At 47.7% G+C, this 24,793-nt stretch overlaps 1 protein-coding gene and 1 long non-coding RNA gene across 2 annotated transcripts in view; one reads left to right on the top strand and one right to left on the bottom strand.

Moving 5' to 3' along the window:
- Nucleotides 1-4,945: 4,945 nt before the first annotated feature.
- LOC108890574 (membrane-associated guanylate kinase, WW and PDZ domain-containing protein 1-like) overlaps nt 4,946-24,793 on the top strand; it is a gene marked incomplete in the record, with an annotated part of 87,105 nt that continues 67,257 nt past the window's right edge. Inside the window, 17 exon segments of the mRNA XM_051071523.1 lie at nt 4,946-5,378; nt 13,697-13,748; nt 13,906-14,143; nt 14,235-14,351; nt 15,451-15,570; nt 16,581-16,754; nt 17,235-17,433; nt 18,595-18,665; nt 19,297-19,464; nt 20,658-20,827; nt 20,916-21,015; nt 21,161-21,329; nt 21,451-21,674; nt 21,710-22,086; nt 23,156-23,219; nt 23,308-23,526; nt 23,607-23,888. Of these exon segments, the coding sequence (XP_050927480.1) occupies nt 13,707-13,748; nt 13,906-14,143; nt 14,235-14,351; nt 15,451-15,570; nt 16,581-16,754; nt 17,235-17,433; nt 18,595-18,665; nt 19,297-19,464; nt 20,658-20,827; nt 20,916-21,015; nt 21,161-21,329; nt 21,451-21,674; nt 21,710-22,086; nt 23,156-23,219; nt 23,308-23,526; nt 23,607-23,888 (2,734 nt within the window).
- On the bottom strand, nt 14,375-16,612 carry LOC127142605 (uncharacterized). Its single transcript, XR_007813502.1, has 3 exons — nt 16,506-16,612; nt 15,417-15,613; nt 14,375-15,134 (listed from the first exon to the last, which is right to left on the bottom strand). It is a non-coding gene; the product is annotated as an uncharacterized LOC127142605 (long non-coding RNA).

Here is a 24,793-nt window from a genome sequence, read left to right as displayed (position 1 = left end):
GGTGTGGTGTGTCAGTGTGTGTCAGTGTGTGTCAGTGTGTGTGTGTCAGTGTGTGTCAGTGTGTGTCAGTGTGTGTCAGTGTATCAGTGTGTGTGTCAGTGTGTGTCAGTGTGTGTATCAGTGTGTGTCAGTGTTGTGTGTGTGTGTGTCAGTGTGTGTCAGTGTGTATCAGTGTGTGTCAGTGTATCAGTGTGTGTGTGTTCAGTGTGTGTCAGTGTGTGTCAGTGTGTGTCAGTGTGTATCAGTGGTGTGTGTCAGTGTGTCAGTGTGTATCAGTGTGTGTCAGTGTAGTGTCAGTGTGTGTCAGTGGTGTGTCAGTGTGTGTCAGTGTGTGTCAGTGTGTATCAGTGTGTGTGTCAGTGTGTGTCAGTGTGTGTCAGTGTGTGTCAGTGTATCAGTGTGTGTCAGTGTGTGTCAGTGTGTGTCAGTGTATCAGTGTGTGTCAGTGTGTGTCAGTGTGTATCAGTGTGTGTCAGTGTGTGTCAGTGTGTATCAGTGTGTGTCAGTGTGTGTCAGTGTGTGTCAGTGTTGTGTGTGTATCAGTGTGTGTCAGTGTGTGTCAGTGTATCAGTGTGTGTCAGTGTGTGTGTGTCAGTGTGTGTCAGTGTGTGTCAGTGTGTGTCAGTGGTATCAGTGTGTGTCAGTGTGTGTCAGTGTGTGTCAGTGTGTGTATCAGTGTGTGTCAGTGTGTGTCAGTGTGTGTCAGTGTGTCAGTGTGTGTCAGTGTGTGTCAGTGTGTGTGTGTGTCAGTGTGTGTCAGTGTGTGTCAGTGTATCAGTGTGTGTCAGTGTGTGTCAGTGTATCAGTGTGTGTCAGTGTGTGTGTGTGTGTCAGTGTGTGTCAGTGTGTGTCAGTGTATCAGTGTGTGTCAGTGTATCAGTGTGTGTCAGTGTGTGTCAGTGTGTGTCAGTGTATCAGTGTGTGTCAGTGTATCAGTGTGTGTCAGTGTGTGTCAGTGTGTGTCAGTGTATCAGTGTGTGTCAGTGTGTGTCAGTGTGTATCAGTGTGTGTCAGTGTATCAGTGTGTATCAGTGTGTGTGTGTGTGTCAGTGTATCAGTGTGTGTCAGTGTGTGTCAGTGTGTGTCAGTGTGTGTATCAGTGTGTGTCAGTGTGTGTCAGTGTGTGTATCAGTGTGTGTCAGTGTGTGTCAGTGTGTGTATCAGTGTGTGTCAGTGTGTGTCAGTGTGTGTCAGTGTATCAGTGTGTGTCAGTGTGTGTCAGTGTGTGTGTGTGTCAGTGTGTGTCAGTGTGTATCAGTGTGTGTGTCAGTGTGTGTCAGTGTGTGTCAGTGTGTGTCAGTGTATCAGTGTGTGTCAGTGTGTGTCAGTGTATCAGTGTGTATCAGTGTGTGTGTGTGTATCAGTGTGTGTCAGTGTGTGTCAGTGTATCAGTGTGTATCAGTGTGTGTCAGTGTATCAGTGTGTGTCAGTGTGTGTCAGTGTGTGTCAGTGTGTGTCAGTGTATCAGTGTGTGTCAGTGTGTGTCAGTGTGTGTCAGTGTGTGTCAGTGTGTGTCAGTGTATCAGTGTGTGTCAGTGTATCAGTGTGTGTCAGTGTGTGTCAGTGTATCAGTGTGTATCAGTGTGTGTGTGTGTGTCAGTGTGTGTCAGTGTGTGTCAGTGTGTGTCAGTGTATCAGTGTGTGTCAGTGTGTGTCAGTGTGTGTATCAGTGTGTGTCAGTGTGTGTCAGTGTGTGTCAGTGTGTATCAGTGTGTGTATCAGTGTGTGTCAGTGTGTGTCAGTGTATCAGTGTGTGTCAGTGTGTGTCAGTGTATCAGTGTGTATCAGTGTGTGTGTGTGTGTCAGTGTGTGTCAGTGTGTGTCAGTGTGTGTCAGTGTATCAGTGTGTATCAGTGTGTGTGTGTGTGTCAGTGTGTGTCAGTGTGTGTCAGTGTGTGTCAGTGTGTGTCAGTGTGTCAGTGTGTGTCAGTGTGTGTCAGTGTGTGTCAGTGTATCAGTGTGTGTCAGTGTGTGTCAGTGTGTGTCAGTGTGTGTCAGTGTATCAGTGTGTGTCAGTGTGTGTGTGTGTGTCAGTGTATCAGTGTGTATCAGTGTGTGTCTCTAAGCTTCTATATTAAGCCGTCTATAATCCTGCTGATGGACTCACAGAGAGGATTTCACCTCTTTCTCTTGTTTCTGTCAAAAACTAAAACTAAACCTAAACAAAGTGAAATGAAATGAAGGCTGAGCAGCAGGAAGTCGTTTCTCTTCTTCCTGTTGAGAAGTGAATAAATTCTGCTTCAGTATTTTATTTGGCTTCAGTTGTAGAGTCGTGACCTTTGACCTGTTTTCACTGTGTCTGGTTCAGACGGCTCACATGCTGAACACAGACCATCATGGACCAGGTCCCCGAGGACCACGGTCCACCACTGAGACCTGAACTGTGGAGGTGTCGTCCTGTCGACAGGATCAGCTCTCAGCAGACAGGTCTGTTTACAGGTGCTCTCCTGTGGTGATGTGTTCAGGTGCTGCTTCCTCACCTGTAGAACATGGACTCCTCAGCCTCAGGTTTATCTCAGACCTGTTCCTGTAAGAGACTCGGTGCTGCCGCTCCATCTGGAACACAGAAACATCTGGGACAAGTCCAGATGTTGACTGATCTCTGACTGGATGTAGAGTTCTTGGTGCAGTTGTTATTTCTGTGTAGATGTTTTACACTTTGAGCTGGTGTCAGGTCAAGATCTGGACCAGCTGTCATCAGTGAGGAGAAATAAATCCTGAACCTCTGTCCTACTGAGGTCAGTCCGTCTGTTCATCTCAGCATCATGCATCTGACATGTAAACATCAGTAAACAAAGATAAATAATATTGTTAGTCTGTTCTCTTCCTGTTGATTCAGTCATGTATAAAAATATATTTTCCATTTCTGTGGTCTGATGATGCGTTCACTGACTGCTGGGGTCAAATGTCAAACTCTGACCTGTCAATAAAGTTTGATTTTATTCTTATTCTGGTGATTATAATGAACATTTTGGTCAGAACCGTTTCCTGTTTATCTCCCATAATCCTCTGTGGATGACCTCATCCCTCAGACAATAAACACATCTCTGCTGCCCCCTGCTGGACCAACAGGGTGGTACAACTAGGGGGGTGGGGTGGGGATAAAGGATGGACGAGCTGAACGATGACAAGAGGAGGTGAAGGAGCGAAATACAGAGAAAGAAAAGAGGAGGAGAGTGGGAGAGAGGAGGTGAAGAATAAAGAGGAAAGGAGGAGAATTATCCTGTTTCCTGTTTCCTTAAAATGGAAATATCAGCAGCAGAGCTGAGAGTGTTGTTGTTGATGCTGTTGTTGTTGTTGATGCTGTTGTTGTTGTTGATGCTGTTGATGCTGTTGTTGATGTTGTTGATGCTGTTGTTGTTGTTGTTGTTGATGATGTTGTTGATACTGTTGTTGTTGTTGTTGATGTTGTTGTTATTGTTGATGCTGTTGTTGTTGTTGTTATTGTTGATGTTGTTATTGTTGATGCTGTTGTTGTTGTTGATGCTGTTGTTGTTGTTGTTGATGTTGTTGTTGTTGATGATGATGTTGTTGATACTGTTGTTGTTGTTGATGTTGTTGTTATCGTTGATGCTGTTGTTGTTGTTGATGTTGTTGTTGATGCTGTTGTTGTTGATGCTGTTGTTGTTGTTGATGTTGTTGTTGATGCTGTTGTTGTTGATGTTGTTGTTGTTGATGTTGTTGTTGATGCTGTTGTTGTTGATGTTGTTGTTGTTGATGTTGTTGTTGTTGATGTTGTTGTTGTTGATGTTGTTGTTGATGCTGTTGTTCGGGGTCGTGGGTAAAGTTACATCTGTGTAACTTTACTGACCACTTCAATCATAGGACACTGTCATCGTCATCACATCACTGAGACAAACTGAACCATCACTAACCTGATGAGTTTGGTGCAAAATGTTTCTGATTCAAAGTGAGCAACAGAAGTCAACATGTTGGTGCTGTCAGCAGAAATAAATACACTGAGACAGAGGAGGTCAGCTACACCGACATCGTCCACCAGGGGGAGCCGACACATGATCTGTGGACAGTAGAGACAGCAGAGACAGACAGCAGAGACAGTAGAGACAGTAGAGACAGACAGTAGAGACAGCAGAGACAGACAGCAGAGACAGTAGAGACAGACAGTAGAGACAGACAGCAGAGACAGCAGAGACAGACAGCAGAGACAGTAGAGACAGACAGTAGAGACAGACAGCAGAGACAGTAGAGACAGACAGCAGAGAGAGCAGAGACAGACAGTAGAGACAGCAGAGACAGTAGAGACAGACAGTAGAGACAGCAGAGACAGACAGCAGAGACAGTAGAGACAGCAGAGACAGACAGCAGAGACAGACAGCAGAGACAGACAGCAGAGACAGTAGAGACAGACAGTAGAGACAGTAGAGACAGAGTTTCCTCTCTGATGAACAGAGTCAGTGCAGCTTCATCATCACATCGAGCTGAATCTTGATGTTTTCACAGATCAGCTGATCCTGACCCTGACTCTGATCCTGATCCTGATCCTGACTCTGATCCTGATCCCCAGGTCGACCCTGAGAAACCAGAGGAAGAAGTGTGAACTGGTCTGAGTGAAACCAGGAGCAGAGAGAGACCCTGCTTCAGCAGCTGCAGTCAGAGGTCAGAGGTCAGAGGTCAGAGGTGATGGTGTGGAGAGTCCATCATCATGGAGGAGCAGCTGATCAACATGGAGCCAGAGCTCTGAGACAGAAGAGTTAAAGCAGGTCTGACACACACACACACACACACACACACACACACACACACACACACTCGCTGATGTCAGCCTATTACCCTGAATACCCCCCCCCCCCCCATCTTCCTGACTCCTCCCACTGGAGGTGGAGCTCCATCTCTCTCACTTCCTTCTTTTTTCCTTCCTCGGGCCCCGCCCCCTCCTGTCACACACACACACACACACACTTCCTTTATCATCACCCTCTTTCCTTATTGCCTCTATGAGAGAGAGAGAGGGAGGACGGTAGAGAGACATTCAGTCATCGTTGCTTTCACTGTGTAGTAAAGCTCCATTAAGCTGCTGCACAGCTACCTGCGGGCACACACACACACACAGTTGTACAGAAACACACGTGCACGCGCCGTGGAGCAGTGTGTGTGTGTGTGTGATCTTCCACCTTTCAGCGCTTTGCATTTTTTACCTGCAGTGGACATCACGCACTGCCACGCGTGCACGCGCCTCCTCGCCGCGCGCACACGCTCGCGCACGCCCGCCCGCAGCAGCAGCACCGAGGGAGCGATCAATACACTAAAAGCCCGGAGAGGATTTACAGCGGAGCGGAGAAAAGACGCGTCGCTGCGCGGGGAGCAGGAGGAGCACCGGAGCAGGAGGAGCAGGAGGAAAAACGGCAGGAATTATGAAGGTAACGGAGCAGCGGGGTCCCGGTTTGTTTTTCCCGTTTGTGTAGCACGAGGCACCGGGGCGCGTTCTCGGCCGTTTTGACCGAGAAACCCGGTTTGACGGAGCGGGAACAAACGGCGCTGTCAGCACATTCACAGCCGAGACACGGAGCCCGCTGCCCGGACACAGCAGCAGCGGACTGTCGGTCACTGCCTCCATCACCACCACCACCGACTGTGTGTGTGTGTGTGTGTGTGTGTGTGTGTGAAGGTCTCATCTGTCACCCTGTGAACCAGCAGCTGGTCTGAGATCAGTGTGAGTGGACGGAGGTGACACCGTGTGTGTGTGTGTGTGTGTGTGTTTTTACAGCAGCTGGATCTGCTGCTCTTTGTCTGCTCTGACCGGTGATAATGAAAGGCAGCAGGAGTAACGGGAGCAGGAGGAGCAGGAGCAGGAGGAGGAGGAGTTACTGTATAGAGGAGCTGCTGCATTCAGGAGCATTTCAGGAGTAAACACTGGAGGCTCAGGGGTTTTACCGAGGAGCAGAGGAGGAGGCACTTTGTCCAAAACATCATGTTATAGTGGAGCTCTGAGAGGAGGAGCAGGAGGAGCAGGATGAGGAGGAGGAGGAAGAAGAAAATGTCTCATTTCTTGCTGAAGTGGGGAAAGTGAGGGAGAGGAGAGAAGGAGGAGGTGACTGTAAGAGAGGAGGTGTAGATGGGACATGAAGGAGAGGAGGTGGTGTAATGAGGAGGTGGTGTAATGAGGAGGTGGTGTGTCAGAGGGAATTAAAAACATCTGTGAGACTGAGCTGAGGAACACAGGAGGAGGAGGATTAATGAGGAGGAGGTGGAGTGTGTGACTGACAGGAGTAATGGAGGAGGTGTATGACTGAGGACTGAAGGAAACAGAGGAGGTGTTATAGATGGTGTGTGAAGGAGGAGGAGGTCATGTGATACAGGTAGAGACAGGTGGAGGTGTATTATTATATAATTCATTTCATTCTGTTTTTACTTCCTGCTTCCTGTTTACCTGCAGACAGCTGGGACAGGTGAGCAGGTGTTGATGAGGTTCTGTACAGGAGGAGAAGAGGAGGGGGAGGAGGAGCAGCTGATCACATCATTTGATTGTTTCGTTCAGACCGAGAGGAGCGGCTGCAGGTGTTAGCCTGTATGCTAAGCTAACCTCGTCACGTTATCATGAAGTGACAGGTGACGTCCACCTGAACCTGCAGGTGAGTCTGAACACCTGGTTTTCATCTGGTGGTGATTCTGAATCAGGTCTGAGGAGTTTAATGAAGAGAGAGAGAGAGAGAGAGAGAGAGAGTGAGTGTGAGTGTGTGACTGTGTGTGTGTGTGTGTGTGTGTGTGTGTGTGTGTGTGTGAGGCTCAGAGCTTAAGGTGTCGTCAGGTTAATGTTTAACATCAGGACACAGAGGAACAGTCAGAGTGAAACTCACACAGGAAGTTAATCAAACACTGACACAAGAGGATCAGATCCATCAGCCTCTGAACACCTGTCCAGACACCTGGAGACTGAACACCTGTCCAGACACCTGGAGACTGAACACCTGTCCAGACACCTGGAGACTGAACACCTGGAGACTGAACACCTGGAGACTGAACACCTGTCCAGACACCTGGAGACTGAACACCTGGAGACTGAACACCTGGAGACTGAACACCTGTCCAGACACCTGGAGACTGAACACCTGGAGACTGAACACCTGTCCAGACAGCGGCATGTGTGAGCTGATCACATCCTCTGAGGACACGGACGCTGCTCAGCTCTGAATAAATGAAGAACTTCAGAGGAAGTTAAACAGTTTCTATCAGAGCTGAGGTGGTTCCTGTCTCTGTCTGTCTCTGTCTGTGTCTGTGTCTCTGTCTGTGTCTCTGTCTCTGTCTGTCATCAGTTAATCCATTAGTTCATGAATGAATCATCAGTGCCTGCAGCAGATGAACAGTGATTATCAGCGACTCAGTTCAGGTGGATCCAGACTCTGACAGACACAGTCTGAACTCTTACCTGAACCTCAGGTGACTGTCCTCTCTGGTCCTCTCTGGTCCTCTCTGGTCCTCTCTGGTCCTCTCCACCCTGACGACCACACACAGTCTCTGTTCATCAGAGACAGTCAGAAAATAACACACATTTCTCAGTACAGTCAGGGTCCAGCTGTGGATAGAAGAAGCCTGATTTCACTGTTAAACAACTTCACCTGTAGGTTCACCTGTAGGTTCAGGTTCAGGAGCTGAACTCTCCTCTCAGGTCTGAAACAGCAGCTGATTGACACCAGTGAAACACTGAATCAAACAGTAGACGTTCTGTGGACACAGGACGTCAGTGAGAGGCTGACGGCTGCTAGCTGAGCTGCTGCTAACGTTAGCTCAGCTTCTTTTAGGCTCAGGTTCCTTCAGTGTGGATGGTTCAGGAGGTTTCCATGAAAACGTGGAACAGACACTGAATGTTAATAAACAGCTGATTATCATCCACATGATGTTTGAAGATGTTGGACTGGATTTAGCTGAGACAAGAGAAGAGATACATGAAGACAGAGAGGATGGATGGATGACTGAGGAAGAGGAGAGAGGGAGAGGAAGAACGAGCGATGTAAGGGAAGAAAAGAGGGGGAGCAGAGCTGAGGTCAGAGAGAGGTAAAGACATGAAGGATGAGAGGAGAAGCCTCGGAGGAAGAAGAGAGGGATGAGAGACGACAGCGTGAGGAGGAGGAGGAGCAGAGGGAGGAGGAGAGGGAGCGTGGTTTCCTCTAAGTCAGCACATCAGTGTGTCTGCAGTGTGGAGGATCTGTCTAATCTCTGCTCCGCTGCAGTCTATCCTCTGGAGTCTGATCGGATTATTCTGATTGATAGGTTTCATATTGAACGTAGACGTGATCAGAAGCTGCTCCGCTGGTTCCTCTGATCGCCGCTCTGTCACTAACTCACAGTTTCAGCCTGAGGTGGATCTGGTCTGTCAGCAGCTTCGGTCTCTGCAGTCTGACTCAGCTGATCAGATCCTGATCCAGGCTCCAATCAGCTGATTCCCTCTGTTCATCAGGAACATGTGGACGAGTTGTTCCACACAAACTCACTTCACTTCTTTCAAATCTGTCCTAAAGTTTCCACATTGAAACAGGTTCACTGAGTCTGAGTCTGAGCTTCATCAGGTCTCATCGTTGTCCCTGTGTGACAGACAGTCACACTGACCAATCAGAAGAGGCCTGAGTCAGAGCCACTGCAGAAACGCCCACTATCACAAAACACCTGGAAGGAAGCTGGTGGTGAGGAAGATGGCCGCCGCACACACTCCAACCAACATATCTGACAATCAGAGGGAAGTCTGTCCAGTGACTGAAGTACGCTGACGTGGAGGCTCAGAGGGAGAGCTCTGATCCACAGGGTGTAGAATATATCTAACCCTATCCTTAACCCTCCTCCTCATCTGCTCCTCTCCTGCCAGGCCGCTCTGACCTCTGACCTCTGACCTCTGAGGATTGGCGTGGATTGAACCTAAAACCAGGAAGTCAGCTAGCATGTTAGCATGTTAGCTCTTCCTGTTGTCAGTGTGTTTCTGGTTAAATGTCTGAAATAAGGTCTGTGGTTTTAACACAAGCTCAAGACATTTTCAGGTTTGATTCTCCGACATAAAATGGGTCAGTAAATCCCCCACTCCTGATGTTTGAAGCTTTTACGTGTCTTAAAAAAGGCGGTTGCTAACGAGTGTCTAAATGAGACTACAGAGGTTGTCGGGGACGTTAACATGAAAACCCATCTACTCACCAGTCCACCTTTACAGCCTCGTTGTGTTTCTACTCACGCTCTTTCAAACTCTCACTAACTTTCTAAGAAGAAAGGCTTTTGTAGAAGAGCTCAGAGCTAAATGAAATGACCAGTTGGAAGCTTAGTGGTGGAGACGTTGACGTCATGTGACCGTGGTGGAGTTGGTTTATAGCCTAACATTAGCTTCTTACTTCTGGAGGTTGGCTCTGGTGATTAAACATCGTCTTTGCTCTGAAGAAGAATCTGCTTCATCTCTCGTTAACGTTCACTCAGAGCTGTTTCGTAGAAAACTACAGATCTCTGATGTTAAAGACTACAACTCCCAGAGGAGCGTGGGAGGCAGCGAGTCGCTGTTTGTAGTGAGAGAGACGAGCCCCGAGGTGACGGCGCTCATCTGACAGGTCGGTCCTCAGAGACCGAGGCTGCACGCTGTAAAAAATCAGATGTTAAAAAGGGTTAAAAGGGTTTTACAGCGTGTTCTCCATCATTGTCTCAGACTAAATGCTCTGAAACTAAAAAGGGTTTTAAAGTTTTGAGGTCATCAGTCCCAGTGCTCCCCCCTCCTCTCTCTAACCTCCTTCCACACTGCCTGAAAATCTTCAGTATTTGCTTTAATAAAACCTGAGACATGAAGCAGCATCAGGATTAAAACCTCTGACTCTGTGGAGTCTTATGAATCTGAACAGGTCTACAGGGTCCAGGTCCAGGTCCAGACCTCTGAGAGGTCAGGGGCCCCTGGACCAGAGAGCCTCTGTATGAAGTGACTGTTAAAGAACAACATTATGATACATTCTTACAGAGACAGATTTTTTTTTACTTTAACCAGAAACATCTCTATATATCACTACCAGACTCCATTAACAAAAACAGGGATTTAACCAGGAGCTGCTGGAATACCACTGCCTCCATCTGTTAGTGTGTCTGTGTGACTTTCAGTGGAGGAAGAAGTAATCAGATACTTTACTGAAGTAAAAGTACCACACAGTAACACAGACACACTAACAGATGGAGGCAGTGGTATTCCAGCAGCTCCCGGTTAAATCCCTGTTTTTGTTAATGGAGTCTGGTAGAGATATATAGAGATGTTTCTGGTTAAAGTACAAGGATCTGACTCTAATAAAAAGCTCTGTCTCTGTAGGAATCCTATCATCATGTTGTCAGATGATTAGAATAATAATCTGAGTCTGTCCGTGGTTCTTCAGATCAGGTCTGACCTGAGGTCTGTGGTGGATCGAGGTTTCAGTTATTTTCAGTTGGTTTACTGCGTCTGAATGTGAGTGATGATCAGAGTGTCAGAGCTGGTTTAAAGCGTCGAGTCTGAGCTGAAGATCTGCAGCCTCATTAGAGACACTGAAACGTCAGCACACACACACACACACACACACACACACACACACAGTGAAAATGGGTTACATACAGTTGGACAGAGAAACAAAGAGAATGAGGCCACAGTGAATGGATCTGACCTACATCTGACCTGCTCTTTGTACACTGCACATCAGTCTGAAGAGGACTCAGATTCAGCATTTGTTCCTTTAATTTAATTCATTTGCCGACAACCTACAGATCCAGACCCAGTCCTGACAGACCAGGTGCACATCCAGAGTCCAGTCTGTGGTTCTGGTTCTGGTTCAGTATAAATAAACTTGTTGCGTCTGATTTAAACCAGACCAGGATCTTTCCCTGGGCCTGAACCAGGAGCTGTGAGAGTCTGAACCAGAGCCAGAGCCAGAACCTGGTTGATGAAGCTGGACTCTGCAGGTGACACAGGTGATGACTCTCTGAGCTGTAATCAGATTACAATCAGAGACAGAGATCACAGGATCAGGTTTCACTCTGGCTCCAGATGTTGTTACCGTGGTTACATCTGTTCATTTTTCACTGTATCACCTGATCACTTAGCATTAGCATTAGCATTAGCACAGCTATCTGTCCTGTCCACTGCAGATCTCAAGCTGCAGTGGACAGAGCTGCAGAGCTGCTGTTCCCAATAAACTGAGTTTAAGGTGATGTTTGAGTTGATTGACAGGTGTATGAGCCAATCACAGTCCGACAGCTTTATCAATAAATACTGAAGCTTTTTATTGTTCTGTAGGTCAACACACACATTCCTGTAAACACAGAACACTCCCTGAACACATCGTTACATCACTGTGTACTCTGACCGGCCTTATCAGAGAGAGAGGGAGGGAGGGGGAGGGAGGGGGAGGGGGGTGAAGGAGAACTCAAAAACGAAGGGCGAGAGACATAACATGAGACAGAGGAGAGAGAGAAACACTGAGAGTCCGGACATGTCTGAACACACTCACCTGTAAAGGTACGACACACACACACACACACACAGACTTTTATTGTGACGTGTGAAACGACTGTAGTGAACCAGGTGACAGACAGGAAGTGGCAGAGAGAGAGACGGGTCGAGCGAGCATGTGTTAATGACGTGTTAATGGCGGCAGCTGTGGCGAGTATCAGCGCTCACTTCCTGTTTGCACCTGAGAGACGCTGCTCCTCATCCTCAACACACAGAGAGGACACTTCTTCACCTCCTCACCTCCTCACTCCCTCCTCACCTCCTCACCTCCTTCACCTCCTCACCTCCTCACTCCCTCCTCACCTCCTCACCTCCTTCACCTCCTCACCTCCTCACTCCCTCCTCACCTCCTCACTCCTTCCTTCACCTCCTCCTTCACCTCCTCCTCTCCTGTGTTTTTGTGCGTCAGTGTAAAGTGTGCGATTGTTTAAACTGCAGCGTTGTTGTTTATTTCTCCACTGACTCCAACCTTCACATATGTTCATCCATATTTAATGTACGACGTCTAGCAGCCTGTGTGTGTGTATGATGTGTGTGTGTGTGTGTATGTTGTGTGTGTGTGTGTGTATGTTGTGTGTGTGTGTGTGTATGTTGTGTGTGTGTGTGTGTATGTTGTGTGTGTGTGTGTGTGTGTGTGTATGTTGTGTGTGTGTGTGTGTATGTTGTGTGTGTGTGTGTGTGTGTGTATGTTGTGTGTGTGTGTGTGTGTGTATGTTGTGTGTGTGTGTGTGTGTGTGTGTGTGTGTGTGTGTATATGTTGTGTGTGTGTGTGTTGTGTGTGTGTGTGTGTATGTTGTGTGTGTGTGTGTGTATGTTGTGTGTGTATGTTGTGTGTGTGTATGTTGTGTGTGTGTGTGTGTGTGTGTATGTTGTGTGTGTGTGTGTGTGTGTGTGTGTATGTTGTGTGTGTGTGTGTGTATGTTGTGTGTGTGTGTGTGTGTGTGTGTGTGTGTGTATGTTGTGTGTGTTGTGTGTGTGTGTGTGTATGTTGTGTGTGTGTGTGTGTATGTTGTGTGTGTGTTGTGTGTGTTGTGTGTGTGTGTGTGTGTGTGTGTGTGTATGTTGTGTGTGTGTGTGTGTGGCTCCCTGCTGTCTGCCACCATCTGCTGTTTTCTGACTGAGGCAGTGAGTCGATGAGTCGATGGAGGAACTGATCCCAAACGCTCAGAGAAACAGGAAACACTTCTCTGCTGATTAAACATTTTACTGTTGCTAGGAGACAAATTAAAACCAGGTCTGATCCTGAAGGCAGCGTTTGCTGTCTGGATTTACAGAAACCTCCTGCTGAGGACAGGAGGAGGCTGAAACAGCTTCCTGTTCAGTCTGCAAGGAGGCACAGATGCTTCCTAGGCAGCAAGGAGGTAGGAAGCAAGGATGCTGTGTGTTCCAGTGGTGAGGATGCTTCCTAGTTATAGAGGAAGGATGTAGGTCGCTGATAAAGATGCAAGGAGGAAAGTATGCTTCCTAGTAGCAAGGAGATAAGAAGCTTCCTAATGTTTCCTATTAAAGCAGTAAAACTGTGCCCTAGTGAGGAGGCAAGGAAGAAAACATCCTTCCTAGGCAGATAATGAGGATGGGAAGAAGTGACCTAGGTAGGTAGTGAGGTGATGAAACACTGGAGAGGAAACGTCCTGTTTAGTAATGGAGAAGCAGATAAAGTGTCAGAGACAGGAAGTTCAGTCAGAGTCACTTCCTGTTTGATCTGATCCAGAGTCTGTTTGTTATTCAACTGACGAGGATTTCTGTGATCGTCATGGTTACAGTTTAATCATCATGTCAGTCAGCTGATCTGACCTGTTCCTCAACATGAATCAGACCTAAAATACACAACGACAGATTGGATTATTGATCAGAAATCCTCACATCCAAAATGTTTGTGTCACATTTCATCTGAGAGCAGAGGAAACTTCCACCACGATAAATCTACCACACCTGAGGTCTGATTCTCTAACGAGGGAAAGAAGCTTCCAGGTGACAAAGGAGGTGAAGAAGTGTCCTTGTTGGCAGTGAGGGGGTTTACAGGTATGACCAGGTGTTTACAGGTGTGATCAGGTGTTTACAGGTGTGATCAGGTGTTTACAGGTATGACCAGGTGTTTACAGGTGTGAGCAGGTGTGAATGTTACTGTCACTATAACCCCAGTGTGTTCATGAACGAGATGAATAGTAAAGTTGGTACATTGTGTGAACAGCAGGTGAACCAGGTGTGTCACTGACCTCTGACCTCTGACCTGTCTCCTCCTGTCTGCAGCTCAGCCACCATGTCTAAAGCGACGGTGAAGAAGCTGCACTGGCGCTCCAAGGTAACGACCACATCTCACCTGGAATCAACACCTGAATCTCAGCCAAAATCAAACTCAGTCATTTTCTGTTGTCGTCTGATCCACCTGTCTCCACCTGTCTCTACCTGTCTCCACCTGTCTCCACCTGTCTCCACCTGTCTCTACCTGTCGTCTCCAGGTGCAGGAGAGCTTCGTCCCGCTGGGCGGGGGATCAGGGGAGCTGGGTCTGGCCATTGGGGGCGGGGCCGACTATGGCGAGTTCCCATTTGTCACGGCGGCGCCTGGGGGCGCGGCCACAGTGGGCGACATCATCTTAGAGATTGGGGGGACACCTGTGTTGGGGATGACCCTCGGTGATGTCAGAGGAGTCCTCAACTCCTGCCCTCATCCAATCAGAATCAAGACTGTCTCACCAGGTCAGAGGACGAGTTTAAACCTGTTGTTCTGACTTGTTCTGAGTTACTTCCTATGACATCACAGTGACATCACATCCTGTCCGTCCCTCAGGCTCGTCCCTCTGTAAGGACCTCAGGTTGTACCTCAGTAAGTGTTTCACTCCGGGCTCCATGGACAGTCAGCTGCAGCAGCTCATCAGAGAGAACCTGTACCTGCGCGCTGTGCCCTGTAAGACACACCTGTACACACACCTGTACACACCTGCACACACACCTCTACACACCTGTACACACACCTGTACACACCTGCACACACACCTCTACACACCTGTACACACACCTCTACACACCTGTACACACACCTGTACACACCTGTACACACACCTCTACACACCTGTACACACACCTGTACACACCTGCACACACACCTCTACACACCTGTACACCAATAAGTTAAACTAGAATTTGCCCATGTGTTTACCTGAATAATAGTAGAATAACAGGAAGTAGAAATCCTGTATAAACCTGCCTCAGATCAGTTTTCAATTCTTTTTCTTTACCTGATTCTTGTTGTTCCGTCTTCACTACAAACTAGAGCTGAACGCTTTTGGGAAAATATCTAATTGTGATTTTTCTGACAGATGTTTGGTTTTGATTTGTGAGATCATTTTTGAAAGTCGAGCCTCAATTGTTGTGTATCCAGAGGAGAGGAGCAGGGCAGACAGACACTGAAACTACAACAGTCATTCGTCAGGTTGATTCTAAATGAATGTAAACACTGACGGACTTCAAGGTGAAAGTTCAACCTGAGCTGTTGGATGAAGGAGCAGCAGGTTTGAATCAGAGCTGTTAATGATTACAGGAAGTGAAACGCTGAACCTGTGAGTGGAGAGTAAACATGACCCAGAGGAAAAACACAGAGCTCAGATTGACCAGAGAGTGAGCAATAAAAACAACAGATTCATCAGATACATCCTCCATCTGTTTCTCTTTAATCCTGTTTCATCTTGTTCTTTAGTTTGTTTACAATAAAGTTTCCACAAATGGAAATGTTATGTTGGAAACAGGTTTGTCGTGATAATAAAATAAAAAAAAGAAAGAAAAAGAAAGAAAAATACTTGTTATTTGGTACCACAAGGACAAAAATGATAATGAATAATATGTAGATGCAGTTGAAATGTACATAGATACCTGCCTGTCTGCTGCAGGAACACCTACTCTGATACTAATGTCTAACATCGATTAGTATCTGAGAGTTTTTTGACCCTGGTTAGAAAACATCACCTGTGCTCACCTGTGTGATGACATCACGGTGCCCCTCCCTGCAGGTACGACCCGGCAGCCTCGGGACGGGGAGATCTCAGGTGTGGACTACAACTTTGTCTCCATCGAGGAGTTTTTCTCTCTGGAGGAGTCCGGGGCTCTGCTGGAGAGCGGCAAGTTCAAAGGTACAAAAAACAAACGCACCCACAGCAAAACAGTGGATTGGCCCTTTAATAAAGAAAACACACACACACACACACACACACACACACACACACACACACACACACACACAGTGATTAACAGACTGAACAAAAGGGAGAGTCTTTTCAAAATAAAACAAGAAGTACAAGGACACCAGAGAGACAGAGGAGAGTGTCAAAATAAAACCAAGAGGGAAAAAAAACAGGAGAAATACAAGATTATTAATAATAAACACACACACACACACACACACAAACAGTAAACCTGGAGCCTCAGTCTGAAACTGTGGTGAGTTCACAGTAACCTGGGATTTTAAACAGCTCATTTTACAGGTACAAAGGTCTCAGAGAGTGTGTTGTGTCGTTGCGTTGCGTTGGGGGGGCTGAGCAGTTTTTGAACAGTGTTTGGAGGAAAAGAGGATTTTCTGTCTCTAATCCTTCAAACCTCCACCACCAGAACCTGCCCCCCCCCCCCACACACACAATTAATCTGATGGGATTAATGAGACTAAAATAGAAACTGAATTCACACATAAATATCAATCTGAAGTGCAGAACAGGAACATTTCAGTGTTTTATTCTTTATTCAGTTTCCATCTTTTCATTTCCTGTGGAAGACATTCTTTCATAATAAAAGCCCTTCTATCATCTCATCCTTTTATACAGAAAGCTTTGTTTTGAATATTAAACTACAAACACTAAATTCTTTTTATTACTGTTGTTATGTTATAACATATTTATCTGGTTCCTTCTTATATTTTTTGTTTTCATTTAATTTTATTTTTTGTCTTTTTTGTGTAATTTTTTCACTTATGTTACTTTTTGAATCCTTTACTTTATATTGTCATTATTTCATATGTCTGGTCTGTTTTCATCACAGAGTTGAGTCACTGACCTTTATATGATGCTGTATTTACCTGAGCAGGTGTGATGTTCCAGACCAATCCCCTTTAACAGGTCAGTTTTTTCCCTCTTTCTCTGTCCAATCACAGGGAACTACTACGGGACGCCCCGCCCCGTCCACATCGGCCCAGAGAGTCCACCAATCACGTACCAGGAGCATCGAAACCTGCTGAGGAACTTCAGGACGAGGAGCAAGTCTCTGAGTAACCTGGAGAAAGCTGTGGAGGAGGGAGACAACAGTGAGGAGGACAGCGGCCTGTCAGGTATACACACACCTGACACACACCTGACACAGAGTAACTGAGTACATTTACTTCAGTACTTCAGAGTAAGTACGTTTTTCCAGCTGAAAATCTGCGACAGAGAAAATGTCGTGAACCACAGTCTGTGCTGAGACGGTTTCACTAGTTACCATGGTAACCACTGCAACCGTGTGCGTTTACACTGGTTGATTCAGGTGTGTACAGGCGTGTACAGGTGTGACAGTGGCTGTGTTCAAAGGTGAGGGAACCCAGTGAGACTGAATGAGATCCAGCAGCCGAGCTCTGTCAGTCACAGTAACAACACACTCCTGTTTACAGTAATCTGATTCCTTTTTTCAGTAAAGAGTAGCGTAGACACCAGACACCTGGAGGCTGCTGTACCTGACTCCTCCTTCAGTCTGACACAAGTAAAACCTGAACCTGAGACTGTGTCTGGGAAACTGACCTGGGTCAGCTTTAACACAGCTGTCTGTCTGTCAGCAGGTTCGGCCGGAGCCCCGCCCACCACCCTGCCTCTCAGCCAATCATGGGAGTCAGCAGTGGGGACAGAGAACGGAGGAGTAGGAAGAGGAGTGGGCAGAGGAAGAGGAGGAGGAGGAGGAGGAGGAGGAAGAGGAGGTCCACTGCCTGAAAACTGGGAGCTAGCCTACAGTGATTCAGGAGAGCCATACTACATCGAGTGTGTATCAATATCAGTGATCAGTAAATCAGTTAAAACATCAATAATCATTTTGGTTTTAGCTGAATTTGACAGTTTGAATATGAGAGTTGATTAAATCTGTCTCTCTGTTTGTTAATCTGAGCTGTGGACACTTTAAACATGTTTCAACTTTAATGTTTTCTGGTAATGGAGTCTGGTACAGAGAAAGGATTTACTCCTCCTCACCAGAACTCCAAACTGTGACATCTTCATTATGAAACAGCAGAGACAAACAAACAAAGAGCAGGAAGAGGAGACAAGAATTTAACCTATAGTCACAGTGTCAGAGCTCCTACATTACCCAGGATTCACTCTGACAGTGATGGTGATGATGATGGTGATGATGATGGTGATGATGATGGTGATGATGGTGATGATGATGGTGATGATGGTGATGATGATGATGATGGTGATGATGATGGTGATGATGGTGATGATGATGGTGATGATGGTGATGGTGATGATGATGATGGTGGTGATGATGATGATGATGATGGTGATGATGATGGTGATGATGATGATGATGGTGATGATGATGATGGTGATGATGATGATGATGATGGTGGTGATGATGATGGTGATGATGATGATGATGGTGATGATGGTGATGGTGATGGTGGTGATGATGATGGTGATGATGATGATGATGGTGATGGTGGTGATGATGATGGTGATGGTGATGATGATGGTGATGGTGGTGATGGTGATGGTGGTGATGATGATGGTGATGATGATGGTGATGATGGTGGTGATGGTGATGATGATGGTGATGGTGGTGATGATGATGGTGATGGTGATGATGATGATGATGATGATGATGGTGATGATGATGATGATGATGATGGTGATGATGATGATGATGGTGATGATGGTGATGATGGTGATGGTGATGGTGGTGATGATGATGGTGATGATGATGATGATGATGATGATGATGGTGATGATGATGATGATGGTGATGATGGTGATGATGGTGGTGATGGTGATGATGATGATGGTGATGATGATGATGATGATGATGATGATGGTGATGATGATGATGATGGTGATGATGGTGATGATGGTGGTGATGGTGATGATGATGATGGTGATGATGGTGATGATGGTGATGATGATGGTGATGATGTGTCTCTCTGTCAGTCATAACTCAAAGACGACCAGCTGGCTGGATCCTCGCACTCAGAACAAAGACACAACTTCCTGTACAGAACGTAAGTCTGACTGATTGATTGACTGATTGATTGATTGATTGATTATCTAGTTTGCTGCTGCATTTTTACCTGTTGATGGTTTGCTTAAATTTAATTTGTTTGAATTTATTTCAACATGTTCATTCATGTTCGATGATAAATAATGTTTATCTATAATCATTTGATGTGTTCTGTGAAGTCACAGCTCTGAATGAAAACCTAAACATTGCAGTAAAAATCTAACGATGTTGTTAATTATATCTGAGACGTCCTGTGACGTTAATCAGATAATAAGTGAGATATTCCCACTGTTTCTGGTTTTTCTTATTGTTCTGTTGAAACTTTAAACCGATCCAGAGTCTGTATTCAGATCAGAGAACTTCACTTCCTGTTGGGGCTTTTATTTTGACAGCAGCAGCCAGCAGGGGGCAGCAGAGACTCACAGTGCTGGTTTTACTGTATTCTACTGTTCTGCTCTACTGTCACTCTGAGTCAGTCTCGAGTTTTTAATCACATCAGCTGATGCTTTTATTTTGAAGGAGGGATTTAAGTACTTTTTCTTCTATTGTCTTTCATTGTCCACTCCTGTGTTTCACTGTCTTCTACTGTCCTCTGCTTCCTGTCTTCTGCTGTCCTGTCCTTCCTGTCTCAGTCCCAGAGTTCACGGAGCAGCCCAGTCAGCTGAGGGGTTACTCCATCCACACTCGACTCTCTAAAGGTCCTCGAGGCTTCGGCTTCAACATCGTTGGAGGAAGTCGACCCCGAGAGTTTCTACAGGTGTACAGTGTCACACCTGGAGGACCGCCTGCTCTCAACACAGGTACTGTTTATACTGATCCAGAGAGTCTCTACAGGTGTGCACACCTGCAGGACCTCCAGTACTTAAAACGCAGTGACATGGAAACCTCAGCACCACCTGGTTGTTTGGAGGTGAACAACACGGACGTATAAATATTCACAACGTCATCGACAGGAGGACAAACCAGCCTTTAGGAGCTGACACACTGTATATTACCCATGATCCCCCTCTCCTTCTGGAGCAGGAAGTGACAAACACAGACTCTGTGATTCTCAGTGTTTCCTGGATCTCAGAGGTGAACTCTGGAGTTAAACTGGTCTACAGTTCAGTGTGACTCTGAACCCTCTGGGTCTGATTCTGTCACTCAGTCAGAAGGAGATCGAAGCTGAACAACCACAGTTACACAGCAAGGACCATGGATCTGAATCCTGGTCCATTTTACAGCAGGTGGAACGAATAACAGCAGCTCTGCAGTTAATAATGAACCTGTTTATCTGGTTCAAACATGTAGTCTCTCTCTCTCTCTCTCTCTCTCTCTCTGGAGGATTATGTTGCTGTTTGGTTCTCAGCTCTTTATTTTTCTCAGGGACACAATCTCATGATCTACAGCTAATCCACACACACACACACACACACACACACACACACACTCTCTCTCTCTCTCTCTCTCTCTCTCTCTCTCTCTTTAATCTGACCGACACACAGACTCCTTTCTCTCCCACACAGTCAGACCTGCTCACAACCAGGGTAAATAGTCAGGAATGTAACACACACACACACACACACACACACACACACACACAGTGTTCATGAAATCTCCTGGGAAAGTGCAGAGTTTCGGCAGAAAACACTGTTCAACAGCAGAAAATCTTTCAGGAGAAAATGTTGGAAAAGTTTCAACATGAAGGAGAAAAATCAGAGAAATGAAAAGTGTGAGACGTCTCACTGTCGAACACAGCGTTCATGTCAAACACGTTAAACAGACTGAACACAGTTGGAGGTCGGTGTTGGCTGTCTCTGAGGACAGGTTGTTCTGTGACCTCAGCATGAAGTGTGTGAACAGAGGAAACACTCAGACCTGCTGCAGAGCTTTAACGCAGGAGTTCAGTCGTACACTGATTTAAATTTCGCTGGCTGTTGTTCACCAGTGTGACGTGTTCCCATCCTGTCACGTCAGCAGATGATAACCCCGACCTGTGTCTGTGTCCCTGCAGCCGACATCCTGGTCTACATCAACGACAGCTGCGTGCTGGGTCGCTCTCATAAAGAGGTGGTGGAGATGTTGAAGTCGGTGCCGATGGGTCAGAGCGTGGACGTGGTGCTGAGGAGAGGATACCCGATGCTCTACAACCCCGACGGCTGTCCCAAACAGAGTCTGGAGACGGTACGCCGCCGACTTCGCCGTGTCACTGGAGGGAAACCACGTGACCTGGTATCATTCACTAACCTTGTTTCAAATCTTCCTCCGACAGCCGCAGACGCCCAGCGAACCCTCCGACCCCCCCAATCTGAACCGAGGCCTCACACACCTCACCTACAGCCGCCCGCTGGACACCAACGGCAGCATGCCAGGTCTCTCCACGCCATCCATCTCATAAAGAATAAACATAAAACCAAGTCACAGAGCAGTTTGTACTGAACCTAAACATCCAGAGAGTGTTTGTTTAACAAGATGGACCCCAGTTAACCACCTGATCTCCTTTACTCTCAAATCCAGGACTGGGCCAAACCCCGCCCTCCTACGCTGCTCAGCCAATGACAAACGGGCTGACGGGCCCGCCCACTCCCACCTCCTCTGACCCCCTGGGTCCACCCCCCCTTCCAGACAGGACAGCAGCCAATCACATAGACTCTGACGGCAGCCTGTCCAACGCTGGAACACGGAGGTCGGTGTTAGCGTTAGCAGGGTTAGCATTAGCAGAGTTAGTGTTAGCAGTGGCTGTTATTTCTAAAACATGTTTTCCTGCTCCTCCTCCTCCTCTCTGATCCTCCTCCTCCTCCTCACAGGTCTTCTCTGATTCGCTACAACAGCAGCACGCTCCCCGCCCTCTCCTCCTCCTCCCTCCTCCACCATCAGAGCTCCAAGTCCTCAGAGAGTGATCTGTCTACGTCCACGCTCCCCATCTCCTCCTCTACACTCCCCATCACCTCCTCCTCGGCCCACACTCTGTCCAAACTGCCCCTCTCTCAGCCTGAGTCCGGCCTCCTCCAGAACTCCACCAGCCCCCCCGGTGCTAACAACCCCCCCCCTCTTCCACACCCCCAGGAGCTCCTGTGCAGCGCCCGCCGATGCCCCAGACCTCCCTCGCTCTGACCCCACCCAGAGACATCCCACCCTGCGGCTTTAACGGGTGTCCAGCCAGTCACGGAGCACCTCCTCCGGCCTCCCGAGGAGGCTCGGGGCTGGTGCTCCCCCTTGGGGCGGGGTCACCGGCGTCTGCCCCTGGAGGGGAGCTTGTGCCGGTGGCCCTCGGACGCAGCGAGGGTGGGGGGCTGGGGTTCAGTGTGATGGCGGGGGGCCAAGGGGGTCAGCTGGCGGTGGTGAGACGGGTCTGGGATCGGAGGCAGTGCCCATCGCTGCAGCCGGGGGACGCTATAGTGAAGATCAACGGAGCGGATGTACAGAGCCTCAGCTTCTCCCAGGTAAAACTCAACCGGGGAGGGAAGCAGAGTCAGTGAACCCTGTGGCATGCTGGGACTTGTAGTAAATCCACTTTGACTTGAACCTGAGCTGGTTCCTCCAGATGAGGAGGAACATCATCCAACAGAACCCTGTTTCCTGGTCTTTAACTTCTTGGAGTCTTTCCTGTTTCCAGATGCTGCAGATCTCTGTCCAAAACTACTCAGAATAGTCATTCTGCTGCTTTTACTGTGACGAGGAAGAGAAAGTTTGATGCTAATATTAGCCAGCTAACCTAGCTGACGTTAGCACCCACTGGTAACAGCAGGTCCCTCTGATATAAGCTCTGGGTTTTACAGGGTGTTTCTTGCTCTGAGCCACATCGTCATGTTTCAGCTGTCAGTCCTTTTCTGTGCTGCTCAGCTAAGGTGAATAAAGCTGGTTAGCGAGCTAACTCCACCCAGCTACGGAAACACAAAGGTGAAGAAACAAGACTGTCGTCTGATAAAAAACAACCTCATGTCGTTTGTGCAGATTATTACAACCCACAGTAACATCTACTAGGTAAGCGACACCTAGTGGCCGTAGTAATTATGACACCTATGAAGTAGATGCAGTATAAAGAGCAGTGAGTGCTAGGAGGTGGTTGGGGTGGACAGACGGGTCAAACACACAGGGGACCCTGAACACTTAGGGGAACAACCTGACACTTATTATTGTGTCTTTCACAAACAATTTCAGCTGAAATCACAGAGACTGTTCAATAGTGTTAACTGCATATTTATTATTGTTAACACGATGATGAACCTCCAGTATGTCTGACGCTGATGCGGTCGTACGGCTGCCGTACGTCCTGCTGCCAGTGGGGGCGGTACTTCAGGAAATGGTCTTCTTAGTTGTATTTAACTGTAGGAACAAATGACCAATATGGCTGCATGAGTTGGAGGACACCCTGTAAAAAACCCAGAGCTCATAACAGAGGTACCTGCTAATGTTAGCTAGGTGGAGGAGCGACTCAGAGAAGTCGGAGCAGAGGTAACGTCAGACTGAACAGGTGGATGGATAATAACATGAATGTGTTTCCTCTCTCAGGTCCAGAGAGTCCTGCAGGAGCACACCAAACAGGGAGAGGTGGTGCTGCTGGTCTATAGAGGAGGTACTGACCCCCCCCCCCATTAATGGATGTTTCTGTAACTGCAGCTTCTGTTTCTCTGAACAAAAACTTCCACCTCCTCCTCCCCCAGGTCCCGTCTCCTCTCCTGTCGTCACCCCCAACCTCTATAAGGCCCTCCCCTCCCCTCACGGCCTGACCACGCCCTCGTCCTCCCATTCCCCCACTTCAGCTGACTTGCCTTCCCCGTCCACGGGTGCCTTGGTGGGGGGTGTCCCCCCACTCAGCCAGGCTGGCTTGGCCCTTGAGAGTCCCCAGGAGGGCCACGCCCTGACCCCAGGGACCCACCAAGGTAAAAACTGTGTGCTCTCGTCAGACTGTCTCCTCCACCCCCACCCCCACCCCCCAGTCTGACTCCTCTCTGTCTTCCAGGGGCCCCTACTCCTGCTCAGACACTGAACGGGCCCCCAGCCTCGTCCCTCATCCAGAGCACCAGCTTCCTGGACTCGGTTCCTGTGACGCTGACCTTAGAGCCACGTGATCTCCTGGGGGTGGAGGAGAGCGCCGGGGGGCCCCCTCCGAACAGAGGAGGAGCGCAGGGAGCAGTCACCAAGGACGGGAGGGGGGTACCAAAGACGGTGGAGGTGGAGCTGAGGAGGAGGCCGGGTGAAGGCTTCGGATTTGTCATCGCCTCTCAGGAAGTGACCAACGGAGGTGAGTCCCAGTGAATCGACTGTTTCCACCTGGTGAAGAGTCAGTGTTGTTTTATATGAAGTTAAACATGTGATGGTGTCACATGTTTGTTCTTGGTGGAAAACACCGTCAGGAAGCCAAAGGGAAGTTCAGAAGTTTAGTTCAAAGCTGCAGCTTGACAGAGGGAAACACCTGTTCGATGACGGAGGTCAGAGGTCATAGTCAGACTGGTTGGAGCTAGGGCTGCATGATTCTGGAGAAAATGAGAATCACCATTTTCTTGCTCAGAGTTGAGATCATGATCTCTCTCATGACTCATGACGCTGGCAGCTCCCTGTTAGTGACCGTCTGAATGTGTTGACATGCAGTTACAATGAGTGGTTGGTTAAAGCAGCACCTGAGCACAACACAACAACACGACAACACGACAACACGACAACACGACAACACAACACCACAACACAACAACACGACAACACGACAACACCACAACACAACAACACGACAACACGACAACACGACAACACGACAACACAACACCACAACACAACAACACGACAACACGACAACACGACAACACAACACCACAACACAACACAACACAACACAACAACACAACACGACAACACAACAACAACACAACACAACAACAACACAACACAACAACACAAACACAACACAACAACAACAAAAACAACAACAACACAACACCACAACACAACACAACACAACACACAACACGACAACACAACACAACACAACACCACAACACACACAACACGACAACACGACAACACAACAACACAACACCACAACACAACACAACACAACAACACAACAACACGACAACACAACACAACACACACACAACACGACAACACAACACAACACACAACACAACACACACAACACCACAACACGACAAC

This window comes from Lates calcarifer, linkage group LG6 (genome assembly GCF_001640805.2).
Source record: "Lates calcarifer isolate ASB-BC8 linkage group LG6, TLL_Latcal_v3, whole genome shotgun sequence".
In the NCBI taxonomy this organism is placed as follows: Eukaryota; Metazoa; Chordata; class Actinopteri; family Centropomidae; genus Lates; species Lates calcarifer.
Note: the sequence above shows the minus strand (reverse complement) of the source record. Positions and strands in the feature narration are given on the sequence as shown.